A 23,848-nucleotide genomic window follows, 5' to 3' on the forward strand; every position below is an offset into this window, starting at 1 on the left:
ATGACATCACAGTTTTCTTGACTTTTCTTAATTCCTACTGCATTAGGCATCTAAAGAATGACTTTCTATGCTCACTTCTAAGAATGTATATAGAACAAAGTGCCACCCCTGCTTCAACTTTATTTGATTTTTCAATTTAAGCTCCCACCTATAAATTCTATTTCCCAAAATGTAAATAAAAAGATACTCAGTCTATCCAATGGATTTATTTTCCCTTGGTTCAATCACTTGTGACCACAAAGAGGGACATTTTCATAATAGCAATGTCTGCTTATGCCCAAGACTCTCCAAGGATATTGCAAGGATGGGGTGTTAAGCAATTTTAAAAGAGAGAAATATGGAATCGAAATATTAACATATATCAACTTGAAACCCTCTTTGTTAATTAGTGAAAACTAACAATTGCACATCAAAAAATTTACCTATTTTTCAAATAACTTGCTTCAATCATGCACAAAATACTTATGAAAGGACCATTAGTAATTGTTTATACACACCATATGTACATATAAACACAATGCTCAAAATCCTTCAAGCTAGGCTTGAATAGTACATGAACCAAGAACTTCCAGATGTACAAGCTAGATTTAGAAAAGGCAGAGGAACCAGAGATCAAATTGCTAACATGCACTGGATCATAGAAAAACTAAGGGAATTCCAGAAAAACATTTACTTCTGCTTCATTGATTACACCAAAGCCTTTCTTCACTGTGTGAATTACAACAAACTAGAAAATTCTTAAAGAGATGGGAATACCAGACCAACTTACCTGGCTTCTGAGAAACCTGTATGCAGGTCAAGAAGCAACAGTTAGAACCAGACATGGAAAGAGAAGAGTGAAAAAGCTGGCTTAAAACTCAACATTCAAAAAACAAAGATCATGGCATTCGCATCACTTCATGGCAAATAGACAGGGAAAATGGAAATAGTGACAGACTTTATTTTCTTGGGCTCTAAAATCACTGCGGACGGTGACTGTAGCCATGAAATTAAAAGACGTTTGCTTCTTGGAAGAAAAGCTACAATAAACCTAGACAGCGTATTAAAAAGCAGAGACATCACCTTGCCAACAAAGGTCCATATAGTCAAAGCTGTGGTTTTTCTAGTAGTCATGTACAGATGTGAGAGTTGGACCATAAAGAAGGCTGAGTGTCAAAGAACTGATGCTTTATAACTATGGTGTTGAAGAAGACTTGTGAGGGTCCCATGAAGAGCAGGGAGATCAAACCAGTTAATCCTAATGGAAACCAACTCTGAATATTCATTGGAAGGACTGATGTTGAAGCTGAAGCTTGAATACTTTTGCCGCCTGATGAGAAAAGCCAACTCACTGGAAAAGACTCTGATGCTGGGAAAGATTGAGGGCAGGAGGAGAAGAGGGTGACAGACGGGGATAAGATGGTTGGATGGCATCACTAACTCAAAGGACATGAGTCTAAGCAAACTCCGGGAGATAGTAAAGGACAGGGAAGCCTGGCTTGCTGTCATTCATGGGGTGGTAGAGTCAGGCACACATGAATGAATGAACAATAACATAGTAATACCTCACACATCAAGTTTTGTTGAGGGGAGTCAAAATGCTTTGAATAAGTACAGTTTATGAAGACACACTGCAAAAAACTGAAGTTTTCTCTTACTTACACGTAGAATCTTCCTTTAAAAAATTTAATAAGCTTTCAAAATTGTACTCCTTACATGGAGTTCCTTGAATTGTTCCTTAATGGCTCATGGTTATAGGCTAGTATAAACAAAATCACAAACTTAGGAATTAGACCTACATTGAAATCCTAAATTCTGTTACTAATTCTGTTCTGTTCTTAGAGGTCTCAGTTAAACTACTTATATTCTTGAAACTGTCAGTCATAAAATTGGGATCCTACCCAGGTTAACTTAAGGATAAAATCAAATAATGTGAAAGAAGTGCCTAGTACAATGATTGGCACATAATAGGTTCAAAGTAAATAAAAATTTTAAGCTGTGATATAATTTTATATCTTGGAATGACTGGTCAAATTTAATAGAATAATAGTATAGTTCAATACACATCAGGTTTTGAAATTTGAACCAAAACAACCTGTCTGCACAAATGCAGTAAGTATATTTTTGCAGCAGAGGAAACTGCCAAGGGGATTTACTTAACAGTAACTGCAATATCAATAAATGCTGATTGTGTCTACCAAGAAACTTAATATAACCTTTATCTATACTGAAGGAAAATGGAGGAGGCAGTTACTCTCTCTTCTGCTGTATTCCATGACTACAATCAAAAGGCATGCATGTAAACTGGAAGGTCTTCAAATGGGATCAGAATGTTGATAAAATTCAAATCATTCCATCTATAGATGAGTTATTCATTGACTGTGACCTTACAGTCTTAGAACTTTCCAATCCTAGAATCTTTGAATTGAATTTTCACAGAGTATCATAGGACCTAAAGGTTTTGGCTAAATATTAGATAAACTAAACCTATGCAGCATTGAATGAACAAAATCAAAAGCATTTTACAAATATCATTTCATATTAAGTAAAAATGTTTCTTTTATATTTTTAGGGATACATTCTAACTGTTAAGAAACATTATTAAGTTTATGTGTATAAAAACTATTGTCCTTAAAAGTAGATACAAAGGGATGTCATAAACTTACTGCAAAGATGCTACCATTAATGAAAATATATTTGGACACCATCCATAGAAACCTCAAAATTTAATTTGTCAGCCAGTATTCTTATTGTATAGGCTTCCCTGGTGGCTCAGGTGGTAAAGAATCTGACTCCAATGCAGGAGACTCAGGTTTGATCCCTGGGTGGGGAAGATCCCATAGAGAAGGGAAAGGCTACCCACTCCAGTAATTCTTGCCTGGGAAATCCCATGGACAAAGGAACCTGGCAGACTATAGTCCATGGGGTTGAAAAAGAGTCAGACATGACTGAGTGACTAACATACACATACATTAAATGTGTACAGTTCAAATATAGTCTTCTTTTTCTTTCTGTTATCCCTTCACAGCACAACAATCTTTGATTCCTCCGTCTGCCACCTACTAGCTATGAGACTTTAATAACATAGCCTGGGTAAACTTGGGAACCCCTCATGCACCTCACAGGGTCATAAACATGAAACCAGACTATACATGTAAGCCTGCTCCACAGCACTGACTCCCACTGTTAATTCTCTCTCCCTACCCAGTAGTTATACCAAAAGACTTCTTTAGTCATAATTTTGCTGTTGAATGAAACTACCATGGTTGTTGACTAGATGAATAGATAGATAGTGGACACTATCTTCTATAGTATGATAAAGAAATGCAAGCACTTAATCAAATGAAACTGGCTTGCATATAACTTTTAGACAGCTGAGTGCAGATTATAAATTATTAATCATTAAATCATAATTCAGTAAAAGCATTTCTGTGGGGAATTTATGAAGTATGATCCAGGCACTATGTTTTCTGGGGAGTGATCTTAATATAGCACAAATGCCTGAAAAATATAGAAAGATTAATAGTTAATCTGTCCATTAGACTGCTTTTCTAAAAAACTGAATTGCTAAAGTAAGATTTTGGCAAGAATTGTATCAAAGTCAACTCAAGTTTGGACTGTAACAAGTATAATTCAAAACATGCCACACTTATCACCTGATGATTTAAAGTGGCACAGCTAGAAATATTTCTATATACGAGGACAAGAGAAATATTTCTACATGTGAGAACTGATTGAAAGGCAGCTGTTAGGGCAGATCAAACATCTGATGAAAACAGCTACTGTATTCCCATGTGTATATAAGCTCTAGCCAAAAACTTCAGGCTTCACTCCACTTGCTGCATAACTGATATATATTCTTGGATTTTTCCTGTGTTGGAATATCTTTACTCCAGTATAGCTAACATTTTCTTTAATGCAACATTTTTTGCCCCTGAGATTGTTTCACCCTTTCCTGACTTAAATGATTTGATTTCTGGCTCTTTACACTCTCTACAGCTGTGTTCTGCCCACGGTTTAGCCAGTTTTGGTTAATTCTCCTCATTATGTGTGCCAACCCCTTCACAGATCGCTGCCTTGTCAAGGAGAAGGGACTTGCATAACTCAGTGAAGCTAAGAGCCATGCTGTGTAGGGCCATCCACAAGGGACAGGTCATAGCAGAGAATTCTGACTAAATGTGATCCCCTGGAGGAGGGAATGGCTAAATGAAGCAGGGCAAAGGATAACTGAATTCTGCCAAGAGAATGCACTGGTCACAGCAAACACCCTTTTTCAACAACACAAGAGATGACTTTACACATGGACATCAAAAAATGGTCAATACCAAAATCAAATTGATTACATTCTTTGTAGCCAAAGATGGAGAAGCTGTATACAGTCAGCAAAAACAAGACAAGGAGCTGACTGTGGCTCAGATCATCAGCTTCTCATAGCAAAATTCAGGCTTAAACTAAAGAAAATCAGGAAAACCACTAGGTCAGCCAGGTATGACTTAAATCAAATCCCCAGTGAATATGCAGTGGAGGTAACAAATAGATTCAAAGGATTAGATCTAGCAAACAGTGTGCCTGAAGAACTACGGACGGAGGTCTATAATATTGCACAGGAAGCCGTGAACAAAACTATCCCAAAGAAAAAGAAAAGCACAAGACAAAGTGGTTGTTGGAGGAGGTTTTACAAATATCTGGAAAAAAGAAAGGTGAAAAGCAAGGGAGAAAGTGAAAGTTATGTACAACTAAATGCAGAGTTCCAAAGAATAGCAAGGAGAGACAAGAAGGCCTTCTTCAAAGAACAGTGCATAAAACAGAAGAAAACAACAGAAGGGAAAGACTAGACATGTCTTTGGGAAAATTAGAAGTATCAAGGGAACACGTTGCCCAAAGATGGGCACAATAAAGGACAGAAACAGCAGAGATCTAGGAGACGCTGAAGAGATCAAGAAGACAAGGAATCTTAATTAACCAGATTACTAAGATGGTATGGTCAGTCACCCAGAGTCAGACATTCTGGAGTGTGAAGTCAAGCGGGCCTTAGAAAGCACTGCTATTAATAAAGCTAGTGGATGTGATAGAATTCCAGGAAAGCTATTCAAAACCCTAAAGGATGATGTCATCAAGGTGTTACATTCAGTGTGTCAGCAAATCTGGAAGACCCAGCAGTGGTCACAGGACTGGAAAAGGTCAACCCTCATCCCAGTTCCCAAGAAGGATAGTATCAAAGAACGTGCTAATTATCCAACAACTGCACTCATCTCCCATGCTGGTAATGTCATGCTTAAAATCTTGCATGCTACACTTCAGCATTTGCAAATGAAGAACTTCCAGACATCCAAGCTGGGTTTAGAAAAGGCAGAGGAACCAGAGATCAAACTGCCAACATTCGCTGGGTCATAGAGAAAGCAAGGGGATTTCAGAAAAACATCTGTCTCTGTTCCAATGAATACACCAAAGGCTTTGACAAGTGTGGATCATAAGAAACTGTGGAAAGCTCTTAAAGAGTTGGGAATACCAGACCATCTTACCTGTCTCCTGAGAAACCTGTATGCAGGTTAAGAATCAGCAGTTAGAATCCTGTATGGTACAACTGACTGGTTTAAGATTGAGAAAGAAGTACGACAGGGCTGTCTGCTGTCATGCTGTTTGTTTAACCTATATGCCGAGCACATCATGAGAAATAATGGCTGGATGAGTTACAAGCTGGAATCAAGATAGGTGGGAGAAACCTCAACAGCCTCAGATATGTGGGTGATACCACTCTAATGGCAGAAAGTAAAGAGGAACTAAAGAGTCTCTTGGTGAAGGTGAAGAAGGAGAGTGAAAGAGCTGACTTAAAACTAAATATTAAAAAAGTAAGATCTTGGCATGTGGCCCCATTACTTCATGCAAAGAGAAGGGGAAAAGGTGGAAGTAGTGACAGATTTCCTCTTCTTAGGCTCTAAAATCACTGCGGATGGTGACTGGAGCCATGAAATCAGAAAACAACTGCTTCTTGGCAGAAAAGCAATGACAAACCTAGACTGTGTTGAAGGGCATAGACATTACTCTGCCAACAAATGTCCATACAGTCAAGGTTATCGTTTTCCCAGTGGTCATGTATGCTTGTAAGAGCTGGACCATAAAGAAGGCAGAGTGCCAAAGAGTTGATGCCTTCGAACTGTGGTGCTGGAGAAGACTCTTGAAAGTCCCTTGGAAAACAAAGAGATCAAACCAGTCAAGCTCGAGGGAAATCAACTCTGAATACTGTTGGAAAGACTGATGCTGAAGTTGAAGCTCCAGTATTTTGGTCATCTGAGGCGAACAGCTGACTCACTGGAAAAATCCCTGATGCTGGAAAAGATTGAGGGCAGAAGAAGAAAAGCGCATCAGAGGATGAGATGGCTGGATGGCATCACCAATGCAATGGACATGAACTTGGGCAAATTTGGAGGATGGTGAGGAATAGGGAGGCCTGGCGTGCTGCAGTCTATGGGGTCGCAAAGAGTTGGACATGACTGGGAGACTGAACAACAACATGTGTGCCTAACAGGATTGACCTACTTCAGGTCCCAGTTCTGGGCTTTTTGGTAGCTTCAGATTTCCTGATTGCTCAACTCTATCCTCCCTTGGTTTCCTTGTCCTAACCCATCTCAGACCCCTTGTTAACACATTATTGGAATATGTTATCTTACAGAAGACTTCCCTGGTATGACGGGGAAGAATCTGCCTGCAGTGCAGGAGACCTGGATTCGATACCTGGGTTGGGAAGATATGGCAACCAACCCCAGTATTCTTGCCTGGAGAATCTTCACAGACAGAGGAGCCTGGCTACAGTTCATGCGGTTGCAAGAGTTGGACATGACTGAGCAACTAAGCACAGCACATGTTGCAGAGAGTGGCTGCAAACACTCTCAAAAACTTATCTCTCAAGTCTCTCAAAAAGATATCTACAATCATATATGTTTATAATTATATATTTTAGCTTTTTGGTTTTAGGTATGTTTTTAAAAAGTGAGCTCTAATTTTCCTTTAAAGATTGTTACTGCAGTTTGACATGTCATATAGGGCAATAAGTTTAATCATGGTGTTTCCTTTTGACATTCATTTATCAGTCATTTGTGGAACATGTATTTATTAAGTGCCAAGCACTGAGCTAGGTATCAGTGCTGTAAATATTAATAAATTATAGTTACTGAATTTAAGAACAATGGGAGACAGACTTGTGAACAAATAAAAATCAAGTTATCTTGGTTATCTCAAAGCAAAAGAGATGCAAATTAAAATCATCTCCAACACTAGTGGGTCTGGATTCTACGGAGAGTTTGTCAAATTTTCCAACAATGAGAATTAACATCTCTCTTCTTGAAGAAAGCACAGTCAAGGACCTTAAACTTCAGAATGAAACAGTCAATACACACAATAGGAAATCACAGCCAGTGTCAGTTAACAGTCTATCTGCATCTGATTACAAATTGCCTGAGAACAATGAACAGGAAGCTAAGTGGCAGCTGAAATACCAAGAAGGGATGCAGATCACTGGGTATAGGATCCCAATGAGGGTCTCCAAGCTCAACAAAAAATACTATTGTGACAGTGATAAAGGCAACAGAAAGCCTGATTGCCAGGAACATAAAAGGTTAACTAATTCTACCCTAAATAGTCTTACTTGAATCTTCTAAGAAAACAACTGCTTTGGTTTCCTACCAGTGAGTTTAGGAAAGTGGTCTAACTCAATATTCTGAAGCACTCAATGTTCCCAGTTTTTCTAGGTATTCTCAAAATTTCCACTACTTTGTGAAAGTGGCCTCTGGGATTTCTGAATTACCCCTTGTTAAACTGAAAAAATGAGCACATTGTAATGGAACTGGAATCTTCCTAGAATTGTACTTCTCATGAACCCAAAGATCTATTAGATCATTAACCAAAAATTCCTGGCCAGTAGTCATATTAGGGGTTAGCAATTAAAAAAAAAAAAAAAAGTACTCTTTGCCACTTCCCAAAGGAATTCAAAGGGGCTTTGTCATGCAACTAGATTCTATATGTTGTCTTCAGTCCTAAAGTCCTGGATGCAACTAGTTCCCCTGAGGTATAAGACATGATCTCAATATTTGTTTTAAAAATACAGAACTGGAACTATACCTTGGTGCTCCTGGGACCATACACAACCACTTGACCTCCTTAAGCATCCTCTCAATCTGCAGTGAAACTGTGGATTTTCTTAGCCCTTTATTTTTGCTCAGCTTCTGACCAGCGGAACTAAGCTCATAGATCCACAAATGGTGCCCTAAATCTGCAAATCAGATGGAAGAGCTCTGGACCAGTTGTCATCTAGGGCCAACCATAAACCTCCAGCACCTACTCTGGCTCTAGGTTAGCTTGAGATGGGCACAAAGCCTTCAATAATATGGTCCTGGGTGGTTGACTAGATGTGAGCGTGTCAAACCTGCAGTTTATGAATCCTGAGGCCTCTGAGACGATGGGGAAGGGGAGAGGATGGTGGCCTTAGATCAACATCCCGATACTGAGAGATGTAGGGAAAGAATACCTTCTCATGCACCTGATTTGAATTATATCAGCTCTTGACTGGATATTAGTGCTAATATTGAAAATGTAGGAGTCAGCAGCCCAACCCAGACAGACAATTTCAGAGTATCTTGGGCTAGGGCCCCTTGGGATGAACCTAATGCAGCCTGCTAGAGAGAAAGATTCCTTGGCTGATAGCCATGCTTCATCTAACCACCCTCATAAAGCAAGCAAAGTCATCATTACATGTTGTTTTATGTTCTCTGATATCCCAAGTATGAAAGACAGAAGAGGCTTATACCAGAATTTCTGAGGCAAATACTTGCTTTAGAATATCACTTCTCCAAAGGATCAAATGCTTTTCACCTCTCTGGACCCCTTATCTCCCTCAGCTCTAGAATTTTCCTGATTCTGTGGGTGCCTTGACCTTACCAGATGTTGCCATTCTGCCACATATGTCCTGGCACAAAACAGGTCTAAAGTTTGAAATAAAACATGCAACCAGAACATCCACCTTATCCTGTTGCTCCCAGTTACCCCCAAGATAATAAATCTAACTTTTCCCTTCCACCCTTTCCTTTTGTTTCTGACCCACTCAGTTTCATAGTTCAGTAGCATCACCAGGAATCACAGGGTTCTTTTTTGTTGCTGAGAACTAATTATTATGCCATTCCCTGTCCGTTTCAAAAGAAAGCATCTGAGTTAGATGATGAATGACACAGTCACTCAACCAGTCGTTTCATGCTCAGCCCCTCTGTAGCTAAGTTCCCAGGAAGAAGGTTGTGTGGATAAGCAGCATTCTCAATCAGCAACTGCAGCTGCATCGTCTTAGAGATCATGAAGGCCAGGAAAGAAAGGGGCTACCAGAAGTCAGTGTTTTTTTTCTCTCCCTCTGTATCCTATTACTCATTGCTTCCCTGTCCCTCAGTTCAATTCCCAGAGTACAGCCTACCAGTAATGCAGTCAAGCTGTGAAACAGATATTGCACATATAGGAGGTGACTGTCCAGAGCACTCACAGCCTCTTCACTTTCATTTTTCCCACCTGAAGGAATTAAAACTACTGCATCTAAGTAATCAACCCATATGCTTTCTGGGAAGACAGAGTTGATCCTAAGCATGAGAAACAGATGCTAGAATAGCTTTGCCAAAGAGAATTATGAAATGTTTTACTATGTACGGGATAATATATATATATATATATATTTATTTATTAATTCTCTTACTACATTTACCAAAAGATTTAGCGTGACTTACAAAGGTGTAGACCTGTACAGCAAGATAACTCAAACTAAAAAAAATGAAGCAAAAATTAGCACCATAGATCCATAGAGAAGGGATAACAGCAAATGTCAATTTCACTCTGACAGGAAATAGGAAATAAAGGGTAAAATGACTTCTCACACCAAGCTATTTTGAGACAATTATGCTATTAGACAAGGACAATACAGCAAGCCTCTTGCACCAATTACATTCAGATAATTGCAAAAAAAATGTAATGATAATAGTAACAAGGCTGTAAACATTTGGAGACTAGAATGTACTGCATGCGTAAGTGAGGGAGACAGAGTTAATGTAATGATTAACTGGAATCTCTGTATTTTTGAGAATATAGGAACCACACCTGCTTTAGTAAAGAATTTAGATCATATTTCTATTCATTGGAGCCTTTTGATTGCACTTCATAGATGTATTATGGCTTATATTTCATCTTTCCCAGTTTCTATAATGACTCACAGCTAAATTCTCTGATGCAAAGCCCTTTCACCAAGAGTTCTCAATTGTTTTTTCTTCCCCAGGGTTTAGAACTCAAATGATATTAGATGCATTGCTTTTTTCTCATGAAGGATACAAAAATATTTTAATTGTCTTTTAAGAAGCATCAGGAAAGATGAGTCATGGTATTTTGAAAGATATGGTAAGATTAAAACAATCAATAATTTTAGCAGTAAAACTCTAGAGACATACTGGAGATTCTTCCCAATGGACGCCATCTTTGGCAGGCGAGGATACAGAAGTAATGGGCCCTCTCATGGTTCAGTTGAGAGTGTAAACAAGTGCATTTTTTTCTGAAAGATTGCTTGACAATACTCCCTAAAATAACGCTGAATGAACTCTTTCACCCAGCAGTTAAACTGCCCTATGAATATGTTGCTGAAGTTTAAGTTCATATGGAAAGATTCACCAAATAAAGTATTTAGTGAAAAACACAGTGTTGAGAACAGCTTGCATTGCATTCAAAGAACGTCTTTGAATAAAATGTTTTAGATACACAGTGGCATATATGCTTGCACATGCATGATGTTTTCCCTCTAAAAGGAAGAAACTGCTATGTCTATGGAGAAGGACTGAAAAGGTGTCAAAGAGCTCTGCTGCTTTCTTGTTAGTATTTCTATACTAATGCGTGCTTGCTCACTCCGTCATGTCTGACTCTTTGTGACCCCATGGACTATAACCCACCAGGCTCTCCTCTATCCATGGGATTCTCCAGGCAAGAATACTGGAGTGGGTTGCCATTTCCTACTCCAGGGGATCTTCCTGACCCAGGGATTGAACCCGTGTCTGTTGCGTCTCCTGCATTAACAGGCGGATTCTTTACCACTGTGCCACCTGAAAAGTACTACTTGAACATAATTTACCATGTACATGCATTATTAAAATCCAGAAATGTAAAGTTTACACACTGAGGCTTGGGGATAAAAGAGATTGACCAGAATAATGCCAATCCACCTGGAATTTTATAGCTGTCTGTTCCTCAGGACTTCAGCCTATTTCTTTTTCTGCTTTGGGATCATATTTTTCACTTCAGTTGCTTACTTCCTGTTTAGCTTTGATTATCTGACTCCTACACTTGGACCTAGATTCTGCCTGCAGCTGTGGTCATCCTGATTTGGCTTCAATACATCCACTTAATTCTGGACTCAACTCCCTCACTGTGACAATTTCAGCCAGCACATTCTTAGAATATGTTATTCTGCAGAAGAAAATAGTAAATAAGTAATTTTCTCAAAAATATAAGTATGCATTGCCATTTTGTTTTGATTTTATTTCTTAAAAATTTTTTCATTCGGGGTACTTTTCTGGATTTAAAACTTAGGAAAGAAGTCTTGGAAATAAATAAGTACCAGCAAAAATCTAAAGGAATACATTCCATCTTTCCCGCAAATTAAAAGTTCTACTTTGGGAAATGAAGTGAAAGGTGAAAGGGTTAGTTGCTCAGTCGTGTCCAACTCTTTGCAACTCCATGGGCTGCTGGCCACCTGGCAGGAATACTGGAGTGGGTAGTCATTCCCTTCTCCAGGGGAATCTTCCCAACCTAGGCATCAAACCCAGGTCTCCTGCATTGCAGGTGGATTCTTTACTGTCTGAGACACCTGAACTCTCCTCAAATCTAATAGACTCGAATTCTAGTGATGGTTTACTAACATAACCAGGAGATCAGGTCTTTGGAAGAGTCATCTTTCCAGAGAGGTGCAGTTCAGGAATTCAGATACCACACATTCACAGTGTTATGATTTATACTGAGGAGAAGAAATCTGGGCAAGAGTGTCTTATGAGAGAGTCTTAGCACCCAGTCTCTTTTCACATCCACTTAAAAGAACAAGACCAAGGAAAGGTCAATGGAAAGGTCAATGCATGTTTGAATGCTCTGACAGGATTCAGGAGAGTAAGTGTCTGTGGGAGATGAACTCTCACCAGGGTGAGAGTTAGAACCGGCAGTGGAGGCAGAGAAGAGTTCCAGGAACATGAAGGAAAGTTGCCTGGGTTTTAAGCATGCCCACTTGAGCTTCTCTATGGCAACCTCATGGCTCACTAGCAGGGTCCCTTGTTTCCTTGTTTCTATGGATATGATAATAATTTATAGCTGTGCCTGTCCAGGCCACCAAAACAAGCAAGTTGGAGAAAAGCCAGAATCTTTCTAGAACTAGTTACTCTTGTGACCCTAGTCAATCAGACCCTTGATCAGAAGAATCTGGCCAGAGGCCACCTAAGAGCTAAGAGCTCAAGAGGGAGGAAAGTATTCTTGTTCCTGTGAGAATAATACAAAGGAGAGCTTGCTATGCATGTAACTTCTAGACTCATTAGCAATCCTGAGACCCTCTGGCCTATGGTTTCAGGCTCCACTGAACCTGTGGAAAAATTTAAAAACATTTTAAGACATTTAAACATTCAAAAAACATTAAAAACGTTCCAGAACTCGCAAAGTCACTGGAACCCAGGATGCCTCTTAGAATTGGCTATTTACCTCTGCTCCAGGTCATTCTGAAACAGTCGGTCTGCTTTTCCGGGATCTACTTATACCACCCTGAAACTACTCTAGCTTTTCAAAAGTGGAACCAAATACACAGACACCAACTCCTTCTCAAATTGGAAAGCAACTAGAGACGAGCCATAAAACATACTAGGGTGAGACCAGCTATGCGCTAGAGCCAAAGCCAAATCAGTAGCTTAGACCATGCAGTCTCTGCAAAAACCCAAAGAATGAGAGGTTGGTGGATGGGGAGCCCCACTGTGTCATTTAAAGCAGGAGAGAAGGAATATTCCACTCAGTACCATATATTCAACCAGGGAGTACAGCCCCCCAATCAGTATCCTCTTATGTCCTAGTTTAAAACCAAGTGCCCTGGACGGAATAATCTTTGATCTTTAAAATCAGAAATTTCCCTGAGTGGGGCTTCAACATTTCCATTAAGCCTCTGTTTGATGCTGATACAGTCCAGCACCTGGCTTTCACCACAATCAAAACTGTCCACAGAGCTGGCTGTCCTCAGTCAGCAACAAACTGAGTCAATCCAATCAGAAATGCTGTGTATACAACAGAGATATGTTATCTAGACAAATGAGATTTCCCCACATCAGCATAGAGTATAACCTCGAAAATTTTCTCTTCAACATTAAAGGTTCCCTTTTTCATGTTTCAGAGGTTAAGACCTTGTTTGCATGGCCTTAGTTAGCCCATGTTAATAGAAGAAAAGCGGACCAACTCAGGGGAAAATGAGGTTTGTCCATAAAGTTAGTGTCATATGATGGTTGCTTGACAGGGAAGAAAGAGTTTGTAGATGTCCTCTCACAGTGGACAAATTGTGACAGGAGTTAGTGGAAATCATGGAACCAGACTCCCAGGAATCTAGAATGTCTCTTTCATGCTGATGCCTCCACCATAAGTTTTCAAGAGAGAGTCTACGGTGGTAGGTTGAGGGTTAAATATGTCAGTGGTGTTACAGATCCTGTCATAGTGAGATCTAGGACTGGGGCATATTAGGATACTTCTTTCCTAAGTGAGACATTGAGTAAATTATGGTTGTTCCCATTTCCAGTGTGCTTTAGACCTGTATTCATCCTCGCTGTACAAAGTTAGTGGGAATGTGTCAACTATCCTCCCAGAGCCTCTCCCACAGGAAACAGAGGACCCAGTTTCTGGGTGCTTAGCTCCAGGGCCCCCTCTCCAGTGGTAACTGACATAGCAACACTGTATCCAGCCATTTGAAATCTGTTGGTCCTTTTCCTGGGTCTATGTCCTATTTCTGGTTTTTCACCTGTTTTGAATACATTGGTGGTAAAAAGGAGCTCACAGTACCTCTTCCTTCAGTGAAGAATTTTACTAAATCCTAGCAATCAGGAATAGTGTATTTATGCCTAAACTTTGACTTCTCCTGTGTTAATTAGTGGACCAAACAAATTCAGCAATATCCAAATATGTAATGGTTTCATTCCAAGGAAGTAAGAACATATGCCCAAAACAAAATTTAAAACTAAAAAGAGGAAGATAGTAAATCATATTTTGAGAATATTCAGAAGTGTTTAAATATGAATTGTTATCCAAGGCACACAATTTTGTAAGGATGGAGGCTCACAGGTTGAATATACTTTAAATTGTATTGGTGGCAGTAGTTCATGACTTGAATTTGAATTTTGCTTCCTCTAGTGCATTCTAGTGAGACCTGTCAAAACTTATATTGAGCTGGAGTTTAATTGAGAGCTAGAGAGTGCAGTGGATGAAAATGAGGAACAATTCCTTATATAAGCAGTAGTTACACACGGTACTACCTTTACATAAACCTCCATGTAATCTCTCTCATTTGGTCCTTATCAGGGTCTGTAATTTTTTATATCATTTACAAATAAGAAACATAAAGTTTAAATAAAAAGTTAAATAACTTCAATTTTACAGAAACAAACATAAAGTTTTACCACATTAAATTCAAAGTAATTTGTCATATTAAATTCAAAGTTTTCTTCAGTGATTAGCTCATCAGTGATTAACCCAAGTTAGCTCATCAAATTATTACTCATGGGTCTTATCTTCTTTACTTGTAAAACTAGAGGTTGGGTTATAGAAACTTGAATTAGGGCTGGTCATAGCAAGGCCTGGCTTCCTTATATTTGCTATAGACTACATGATAGCTAGGAAGAAAAATATTCACAAAAAGCACCACTCAAACTCCTTTCCATTTCAAGAGATTTTTCTGGCCAGTATCCAAACTTGACTCTATGATTTCCACTAATGAAAGGAACCCATTAGTGTGTTATTCCACGTGAATTCATCATTTGTCCTTCTCAGACTGATAGTATTGGAAGCAACATACAACCAGAGTCACCATGAACACATCATCATCACTTCCAAAAGAAAACCTTCAGAAGGTATGCATATTACAGAGCCAAACAATGGAAAAATGAAAAAAAAAAAAAAAACCTGTTGATCCAAACAGTACCAAAATGCCCAGCCATTAAAACTGGGCATGCCATTTCCTATCACATTTGTGCTGCTAATTTTATACTATTGATTCTTACACAAAAAGCACCTATCTTGAAATCACTAAGTTACTTGGAGTAAGAGATAAGATTCGTCAGAAGAAGTCTACTTTATCTAGCAGAAGCTTTTATTCCTTCTGTTCTATTATTGTACCATGTAACCAAAAAGTCATTGGCATATAAGGAGTTTAGAAATTTTACAGAAACTTACCTGGCGAGATGAGAAAACTGACCACACATAACATACAGTGCAGAGAAAACATTCACAGACCGTGGTTGCTGGTGAAGCAGTTCTCTTAATCTGAGCCCAGCATTTCCCACCGGGGACCCTAAGGAGTTTATGGGGTGGGGCAGGCAGGGTGGGCCGGAAAGGCTGGCCGCAGACGGCAGCTATCGCCAACCTGGGACTGGGCACTCAGCAAGAAAAAGGTACTTACTTGCTGCCATGGGACAGGCTTCCACCAGCACCTACGGGAACCCCGAGAAGCTGGGCTCCCTGGACCCCCTTTCTCCTCCCGGGTTCTCTTTCCTCCGGATCTCTGCTTTCCTGAGTTCTGGCTGCTCAGGAGGCGGCGCCTGCCCGCACCAGCTGATGCCACCCAGGCCACGACAGCTCCGCAGTCAACGGACCCCACCGGACTGCCGGCTGCAAAGTGTCTCTGGGGCGGCCGTCCAGTCGGTCGCCCAAAGACCTGTCCTGCCCAGAGGCGCAGTGGAGTCCTGCCCGCCGCGGGGAGGCCGCTTTTGAGCCCTCCGCAGTCCTCCCGCCCCTCTCCCAGCCACGCCACGCTCGCCGACTGCCTCAGCCCCCGGCCCCGGCGCGGGCTGGGTGAGGACGACCCAGAGGGGCCGCGGCGGCGGCGGCGGCGGCTGCAGCTGTGGCGTCTCTTCCACCAGCTGCTCGGGAAGGAAGGGGGCGAGAGGAGCAGGGCGGGCGAGGAGGGGGAGCGGGCAGAGGACCGCTAGGGCCAGAAGGAATGGAGCATCCAGGACGAGCCGGGATGCGGCTGGGCGTGGGCCAAGAGACGCGAATCGGAGGGACAGGAGCGGGAGAGGAGGCAAAGGCAGCGAACTCGGGTCTCTACCTCTAGTCGCTTGCTTTGTCTCCTTGCCTAGCTGTCCCCGTAGAGCTGCCAGGGGCAGATGTCAGCCTGCAGCATTCAAATCTGGACGCTGCTGTAGAGGTGTGCTCGGCTCCTCTGTGTGGGGAGGGAGGGGGGACGGAGTGCGGATGTTTAGGAAAGAATGGGTTGGAGTCCCTACAGCCTTCTCCCTGGAGATGAGATTTCCTTCCCATTCTGGTGACTTGAGACACAAGGACAGAGGAACAGTTATCCACATGTTGAAAAACTAGCGCGCAACAGCGTGCTCCATGGTGGCGAAAGGTGATGGATCCGCTTTCCCAGAGGGAGTTTGGAAAATTTTACTACATCACAGAACATTCATTTTACAACCCAGTCTTGTTCAGTAGTGAAGTTTCCTTAACAACAACAACAACAAAAGAGTCCTACAACATAGATAATAAAAGTAAGGAAAAGGTAAAAGAAATTATGTGCATTTATAAGAGGCTCAAATTTTATGTCCCAAGGCATCAGACAGAAAAATAAAGGAGAACCAAGCTAAGTTCTGTCCAAGCCATGTCAGAAATAGCATGCTTTATCCATGATTCATAGAAAAGGTCTTATTACTTCTATTTTGTTTGCTTGTTTAAATTATACACTTGCTATGGAAAGTTTCCAAATATATACGAAAATAGAAAGCATAATAAACTCCTGTGTACTCAGCCTCAACTATTGTCAATATGAAGTCAATTTTATCTATACCCACATTTTTACCTTGGCTTAATTTAAAAGTAGTACAGTTATTTGGAGAAGGCAATGTCACCCCACTCCAGTAATTTTGGCTGGAGAATTCCATGGACGGAGGAACCTGATGGGCTGCAGTTCATGGGGTCTCGGAAGAGTCAGACAGGACTGAGCTACTTCACTTTCACTTTTCACTTTCCTGCATTGGAGAAGGAAATGGCAACCCACTCCAGTGTTCTTGCCTGGAGAATCCCAGGGACGGCGGAGCCTGGTGGGCTGCCATCTATGGGGTCACACAGGGTTGGACACGACTGAAGACTTAGCGGCAGCAGCAGCAGCAGTACAGTTATTTTATTTTATCCAAAAAATCAGCACATGTCTCTGAATGATAGGGTCTCCTAAAGAATAACGCCCCTCCCAAAAAAAAAACCAATACAAATATCATACCAAAAACTAACAATCATTATTTTGTAGTCAAACATCCACTTGATTTATTTGACAACATGTGAATTACCAGCCTCTCTTCCTCACACTTTGTGGTTACATTCCAAGTAGATTTTCTAATTCACTGAACTTTTCTTGAAGCAATTCAACTTACACATCCTCCTCACCCAGTAAAATTCTATGCATCTTTCTGTAATTCAATCATAGTACAAATAATAAAAATTTGATACAACTTAAAATAAATAAATAATAAAAACATGATAAAAATTTAACGAATATAAAATATCTAATACTTTAAAGTTTAAATAAGATGTCTGACATAAAGTGAAGAGAAATATTGCTTTGTATAAAGTGCAACTAAAACAGGCAACTAATCCCAAGCGGTTGTGCAAACCAGTAATAGAAACCAAAGGCAAACAGAAAGGAAACCAATGATACTAGATTTACCTTCTGAGTTGAGTAACCAATTTTTGTTGTTATTCTGGAGCAAATATTTTCTCTCTACTATAGATAATATTACTATGTTAATCTGACAAATTTTTAGCAATTATTATGCTCCTAATAATAATAATAGCTGATAAGCACACTTTGGGTTGCTGTGCCAGGGCAAATGTTTGGTGGGAGGGGTTATTCGCAGTATGCTCTCAAGGCTTCTGCCTTAAGAATCTGCTATGTTCCAAGCTGTGCTTCCAGAATATGTACTTAGAAGATAGAAGCTCTAGACCCACTTGCCCTGCTGCTCATCAGGAGAAACATTTTCTATCACACTACACTTGAACCAGGTAAGTCCCTGGGGGAATTATTTCCCTCGAAGCCTACGTCAGTGGAGGCTGTTTATTCTAACCTCAAAGATGTTAGTGTCAGGTGTGTGGATGGGCTTGGTGTTTTGATTCTCACTCCACATCACCACATCTAGAGTTGGTAAAACCTTAAACAATTATCGAAAAATACAAACAAATCAAAACATACCTTCCTTTGAAAGTATGGCTACTAGCTGTATCATCCTTTTCTTCTTCTGGTCGAGCATTCATCTTTGGCTTCCCCTGTAGCTCGGCTGATAAAGAATCTGCCCACAGTGTGGGAGACCTGAGTTTGATCCCTGGGTTGGGAAGATCCCCTGGAGAAGGGAAATGCTACCCACTACAGTCATCTGGCCTGAAGAATTCCATGGACTGTAGTTCATGAAGTCACAAAGAGTTGGACACAACTGAGCAACTTTTACTTTTCTGACTTTGTATTTTTATTAATTAAGGATTTATTTTCTGGTTGATAATTTCCCCTACTGTCTGGACATTTAACAAATTTCTCATCCATTTGGATGCTGGTAACCATTTTAATAGCCTAGTTTCTAATTTCTTCCCTAATAGATGATTTTTCTCTAGTCTGTTTTGGCTATTAAATCCCACACTCACACTTTGAATCTTGTCATAGCTAGCAACTACTTGTTTTTCTCTGTAACTTTTATCTGACATGCTAAATATCAGTTGCTGATTGTTTTTTTCTGTTTTTTCCCACCAGAATCCATGCTGCATGACAAAGGGGAATTGTTTATTCCCTGTTGTAAGACACTTAGAACAGAGGGTGTAATACAGTAGGTACTCAGTAAATCTGCTAAAAGAATGAACCCTAAGCATACTCTCAGTTCACTGAGTGCTTCTTGGAAGAATGTGGTGATTCACCAGTGATAAATCATAGGCCACATGTAATATGAAGAATGTGAAAATTGTTTGTTGATCTGCTTTCATTCTGCTGAATTTATGATACTTATGTACTTCAATGCTTCTGTAATACACAAGTGTAAATATTTCCCCTGGCTGCAGAATCTTGATACAAAGCACAGAGCTGTCTCAAGAGAAGTGATAGAAATAAGAAAGTCCAATGTTTTGTCTGTGGGGAATGCCAAGACACTCAGAGAGATAAAACATTCAGCATCAAAACAAAACCCTTATTCTAAGCTACTAAGGAACAGACCTTGGTTTGGGATTGTTGTCAAAATCCAGGCCTAGATATTTTTAAGGATGAATATAAAATAAACCATATTGTAGAAACATGTCTCTGAATCACTCAAATTTTGTGATTGTTAAGAGTTCATATTTTCTTTTGCAAATACTAACTTTCCACATCATATGTAATATCACAAGCAAATGCCTATGATCCTTTATGTCTTAGTCAGTTAGAGCTGATATAAAATATATCACAAACTTGGTGGTTTATAAATAATAGAAAATCATTTTTCACAATTTTGGAGGCTAGAAAGTACCTACAGAGTGAGGTTCTGTGTTGCAGACTGCAGGTTTTTCATTGTATCCTCCCATGATGAACTGAGAGAGGACAAAAGCTCTCTCATGATTCTTATACAGGGATTAAATCCACTCACAAGGGCTCCACCTCTATGACCCCATCTAATCCTAATCACTTCTCAAGGGGCCCTGTCTCCTAATGCTGTCACATTGGGGAGTAGAGTTTCAATGTTTGCATTTTTTTGGAGGAGTACACAGATACCTTCCTTTCAGTTTTTATCATCCTAACCTACCTACATCGTCAGTGCTGCAAAACCAAAATCTGTGCCTTATGATTATTTTTCTTTGTATATTCTACTTATGATTCTGACTATATTTGAACTCCTTAGAACTATTCCAAGAAAACCTTGCCATAGTTTTCAATTCTACCCCAAGTTTCAGAACTATAAGAATTTGGAAAGTGAGCAAAACTGTAAAAAGTTGCTTAAACAGTTGCAGAGAAACAAAATAAATGTTTTGATTCTTAAGGATTCTCAGAATTGAAAGAACAGACTATAGATGGTGACAGTCAACTGGAGTCCCCCTACAAAAAAAAGTGGGTAAAATCTTTTTAGAGCTTTATCAGTCGATAAATTACTAAACTGGTTCTAATTTCTCAGATTCCCTTAAATATATGTGTATGTAAACAATGTCCCATTTTTGACACTTCCCCAAAATATTCCAAATAGCCAACAGAGACTATCAATGAAAAGCCAAATTAAATATTGGAAAGCAGCAGGGGAAAATATGTCAAATATTTCATTTGGAAAACACATTCATTTGGTATAAGGTGGACAATTTTGTGCCTATATTCATCTCATAGTTTCCTATGAGACGAATATAGGACACATCTGGAGTCTGTGTTCAAAATGTTCCTGATCACTGTGAGCATTGATGTTTCAGTGGTATAATCCTCACTTGCCAAAAGGTTGTTGATCACAGTGCTTTCCATCTTATAATTTTGTGTCCAAGATTCATCTATTAAGTAATTTCTAACCAGTCTTGGCAGAAACTCAAAATACTTTCTAGTGAAATAATAAAACACAAAACAAAGATAATTACAAAATCACAATTTGTTGTTATCTGAATGTTCCATTAAAATTTGTGTGTCCATATGTGAAATAGTTGAATATATGCATGTAGTATGTAAAAGTAGGATTTGACTACAGTTACAAAAACCTAAAAAAACTGTGGCTTAAATATGGTATAAATTTATTTCTCTCAAACTTAATAATCTATATAGAGGGAGTTCAGGACTATAAAACATCACCAAAGCAGGCTCTTTCAATTTTGTTGATCTGCTCTCTCTACTATATTATACAATTGTTTGCAAGATTCAGGATGGTTCAGCAACACATTTGTATTACGGTAGAAAAAGGGAGTAAAGAAAATGTAATTCACACCCATTTCATGAAAGATAGCACTCCAAAAGTTTTATTTTACACATTCTTGAGCTCATATCATGTTGGCCAGAACTTAAACCCATAGATACAACCTGGGGAATGTCATGTGTATTCTGATGTCTATTTGGTGAGCCAAAAGTTGAGGCTTCTACTAATGTAGAGAAAGGTAAGAATAAATATTGGGGATGACCAGTAACTTCTGTCATGCCATGTCTGCATCTGCAATTAGCATTCTGACTGGATTGAATGCCCTCACCACACAGCAAATTAGGGGGAAAACGTGTGACTCCTAAAGATTTAAGAACTTATAAAAACATAACTAAATTTATCAATAAACATTTTTTCCACCTAAATCAGAATTATTAGGAAAGAAATTCAGATTGAAAAACAATCATTTGAACAGTTACAATATTGGATTCTAGTTTGTTTCCTCAAATGCATTAGGTTTCTTACCTATCAAGAGTGATACTGGTGGGGTTCCCTTGTGGCCCAGTGGTGAAGAACCCACCTGCCAGCACAGGAGACTTGGGTTCGATCCCTAATAGGGGAAGATCCCACATACTGCGAAGCAAATGAGCCCCTGCACCGCAACTATTGAGCCTGTGCTCGAAAGTCCAGGAGCTGCAACTTCTTAAGCCTGTGCACCCTGGAGCCTGTCCTCTACAAGAGAAGCCACTGCAGTGAGAAGCCTGCAAACCACATCTAGAGAGTAACCCCTGCTTTCCACAAGTATAGAAAAGCCCATGCAGCAACCATGACTCAGCACAGCCATAAATAAATAAATAATAAAAAAGCGCTGATACTGTGAAAGCTCAGATAACCATCTCAGCAGACAGCTAGAAAACCTCAGGAATTAGGGAGACCTGGGAAACTTGCACCTGGGCTAAGCTGGGTGCTGAAAATAGGGAGTTGTTTGAAAATCTGTAGGCCATTAGAGGTCCAACTGATGGACCTATCCCACTAGCTGCTCTCTTTCTCAACTCAAGGCAGGAAGTATATTCTCTAGAAAATTTGGATTATAAAGACCTGAAATCTCGAATATTAAACAGAGAGAAGAATAGAGAGAGGTTGCTGGACTGAAAGGAAGAACACTAATAAAAATGTTTATTCTAGCAACTCAAATATCCATCAACAGATGAATGGATAAAGAAGTTGTGGGACATATATACAATGGAACATTGCTACTGCTAAGTCACTTCAGCCGTGTCCGACTCTGTGCGACCCCATAGATGGCAGCCCACCAGGCTCCCCCATCCCTGGGATTCTCCAGGCAAGACAACTGGAGTGGGTTGCCTTTTCCTTCTCCAATGCGTGAAAGTGAAAAGTGAAAGTGAAGTTGCTCAATGGAGTCCGACACTTCGCGACCCCATGGACTACAGCCTACCAGGCTCCTCCATCCATGGGATTTTCTAGGCAAGATCCTGGAGTGGGGTGCCATTGCCTTCTCCGAATGGAATATTGCTTAGGAATACAAAGTAATAAATTTGAGTTAATTGCAATGATGTGGATGAAACCAGAGCCTGTTATATAGAGTGAAGTAAGCCAGAAAGAGAAAAACAAATATGTATATTAACACATACATATGGAATTTAGAAAATGGTACTGATGAAATCTATTTGCAGGGCAGGAACAGAGATGCAGATGTAGAGAAGGGACTTGTGGTCACAGCGGGGGGAGGAGAGGATGAGACAGATGGAAAGAGTAGCATTGACATATATACACTATCATGTGTAAAATAGATAAGCTGGTGGGAAGCTGCCGTCCAGCCCAGGGGGCTGAGCTTGCTCTCTGAGGACCTAGAGGGGTGGGATGAGGGGGTGGGAGGGAGGCTCAAAAGGGAGGGCATATATGTGTAGTTATAGCTGACTCATATTGTTGTACAGCCAAAACCAACACAATATTGTAAAGCAATTATCCTCCAATTTTACTTTTTAATTTGTATTCTAGATGATGAGACTCTCCCCTGTGCTCCAGGTAATTTCCCTTAATTAGCACCAGTATTCTGGTAATCACATTTTATATTTCAGAAAGAAGATTCTGGGCTCTCCTCCTGCAAAATTTGGCATATCCCACAGGATAGACTCATTGCTACTGGTACATTCATACCTTCAACAACAATTAACTAATTACTGGATCATTCTAGAATAAAGTCTTCTAGTCCACAAGATTTACTTTATCAATCCTCAAACCCATGCATAAATATACAGTGTATCTGATTAGTTTCTTAGTGATCACTAAGCAAAAATCACTTGACATTTGAGGGATGACTTCATCATGGCAGAAAAGAACTCAATCAAATCTACTGAACAAAGTAACTTTTTGAAGGTAAAGACAGAGTAAGACAAAGAAGAAAATTCAAAGAAAATATAATTAACATGAGAAATGAGTTATATGTCCATGGAACAAAGAGAGGATGTACTATTTGAAGGATCAGTATATGAAATAGCTCTTGAAATCTTAATCTATGATTGATGGTGATGAAGCTGATAATGTGCTACACTCAACAAATTTGGAAAATTTGCCAGAAAATTTGGAAAACTCAGCAGTGGTCACAGGACTGGAAAAGGTGAATTTTCATTACAATCACAAAGAAAGGCAATGCCAAAGAATGCTCTAACTACCGCACAATTGCACTCATCTCACACACTAGTAAAGTAATGCTCAAAATTCTACAAGCCAGGCTTCAG

General features: G+C 39.8%; 1 protein-coding gene across 1 annotated transcript in view; it reads right to left on the reverse strand.

Moving 5' to 3' along the window:
* The window catches only part of SCN7A (sodium voltage-gated channel alpha subunit 7), a 77,176-nt gene extending 61,285 nt beyond the window's left edge, over positions 1 to 15,891 (reverse strand). The window contains exon 1 of the mRNA XM_065927887.1: positions 15,668 to 15,891. Coding sequence (XP_065783959.1) covers positions 15,668 to 15,677 — 10 coding nt within the window. The 5' untranslated portion in view covers positions 15,678 to 15,891. The remainder of the gene's footprint in view (positions 1 to 15,667) is intronic.
* Between the last annotated feature and the right edge of the window lie 7,957 nt (positions 15,892 to 23,848).

The sequence above is a fragment of the Muntiacus reevesi genome, chromosome 3, assembly GCF_963930625.1.
Source record: "Muntiacus reevesi chromosome 3, mMunRee1.1, whole genome shotgun sequence".
NCBI lineage: Eukaryota > Metazoa > Chordata > Mammalia > Artiodactyla > Cervidae > Muntiacus > Muntiacus reevesi.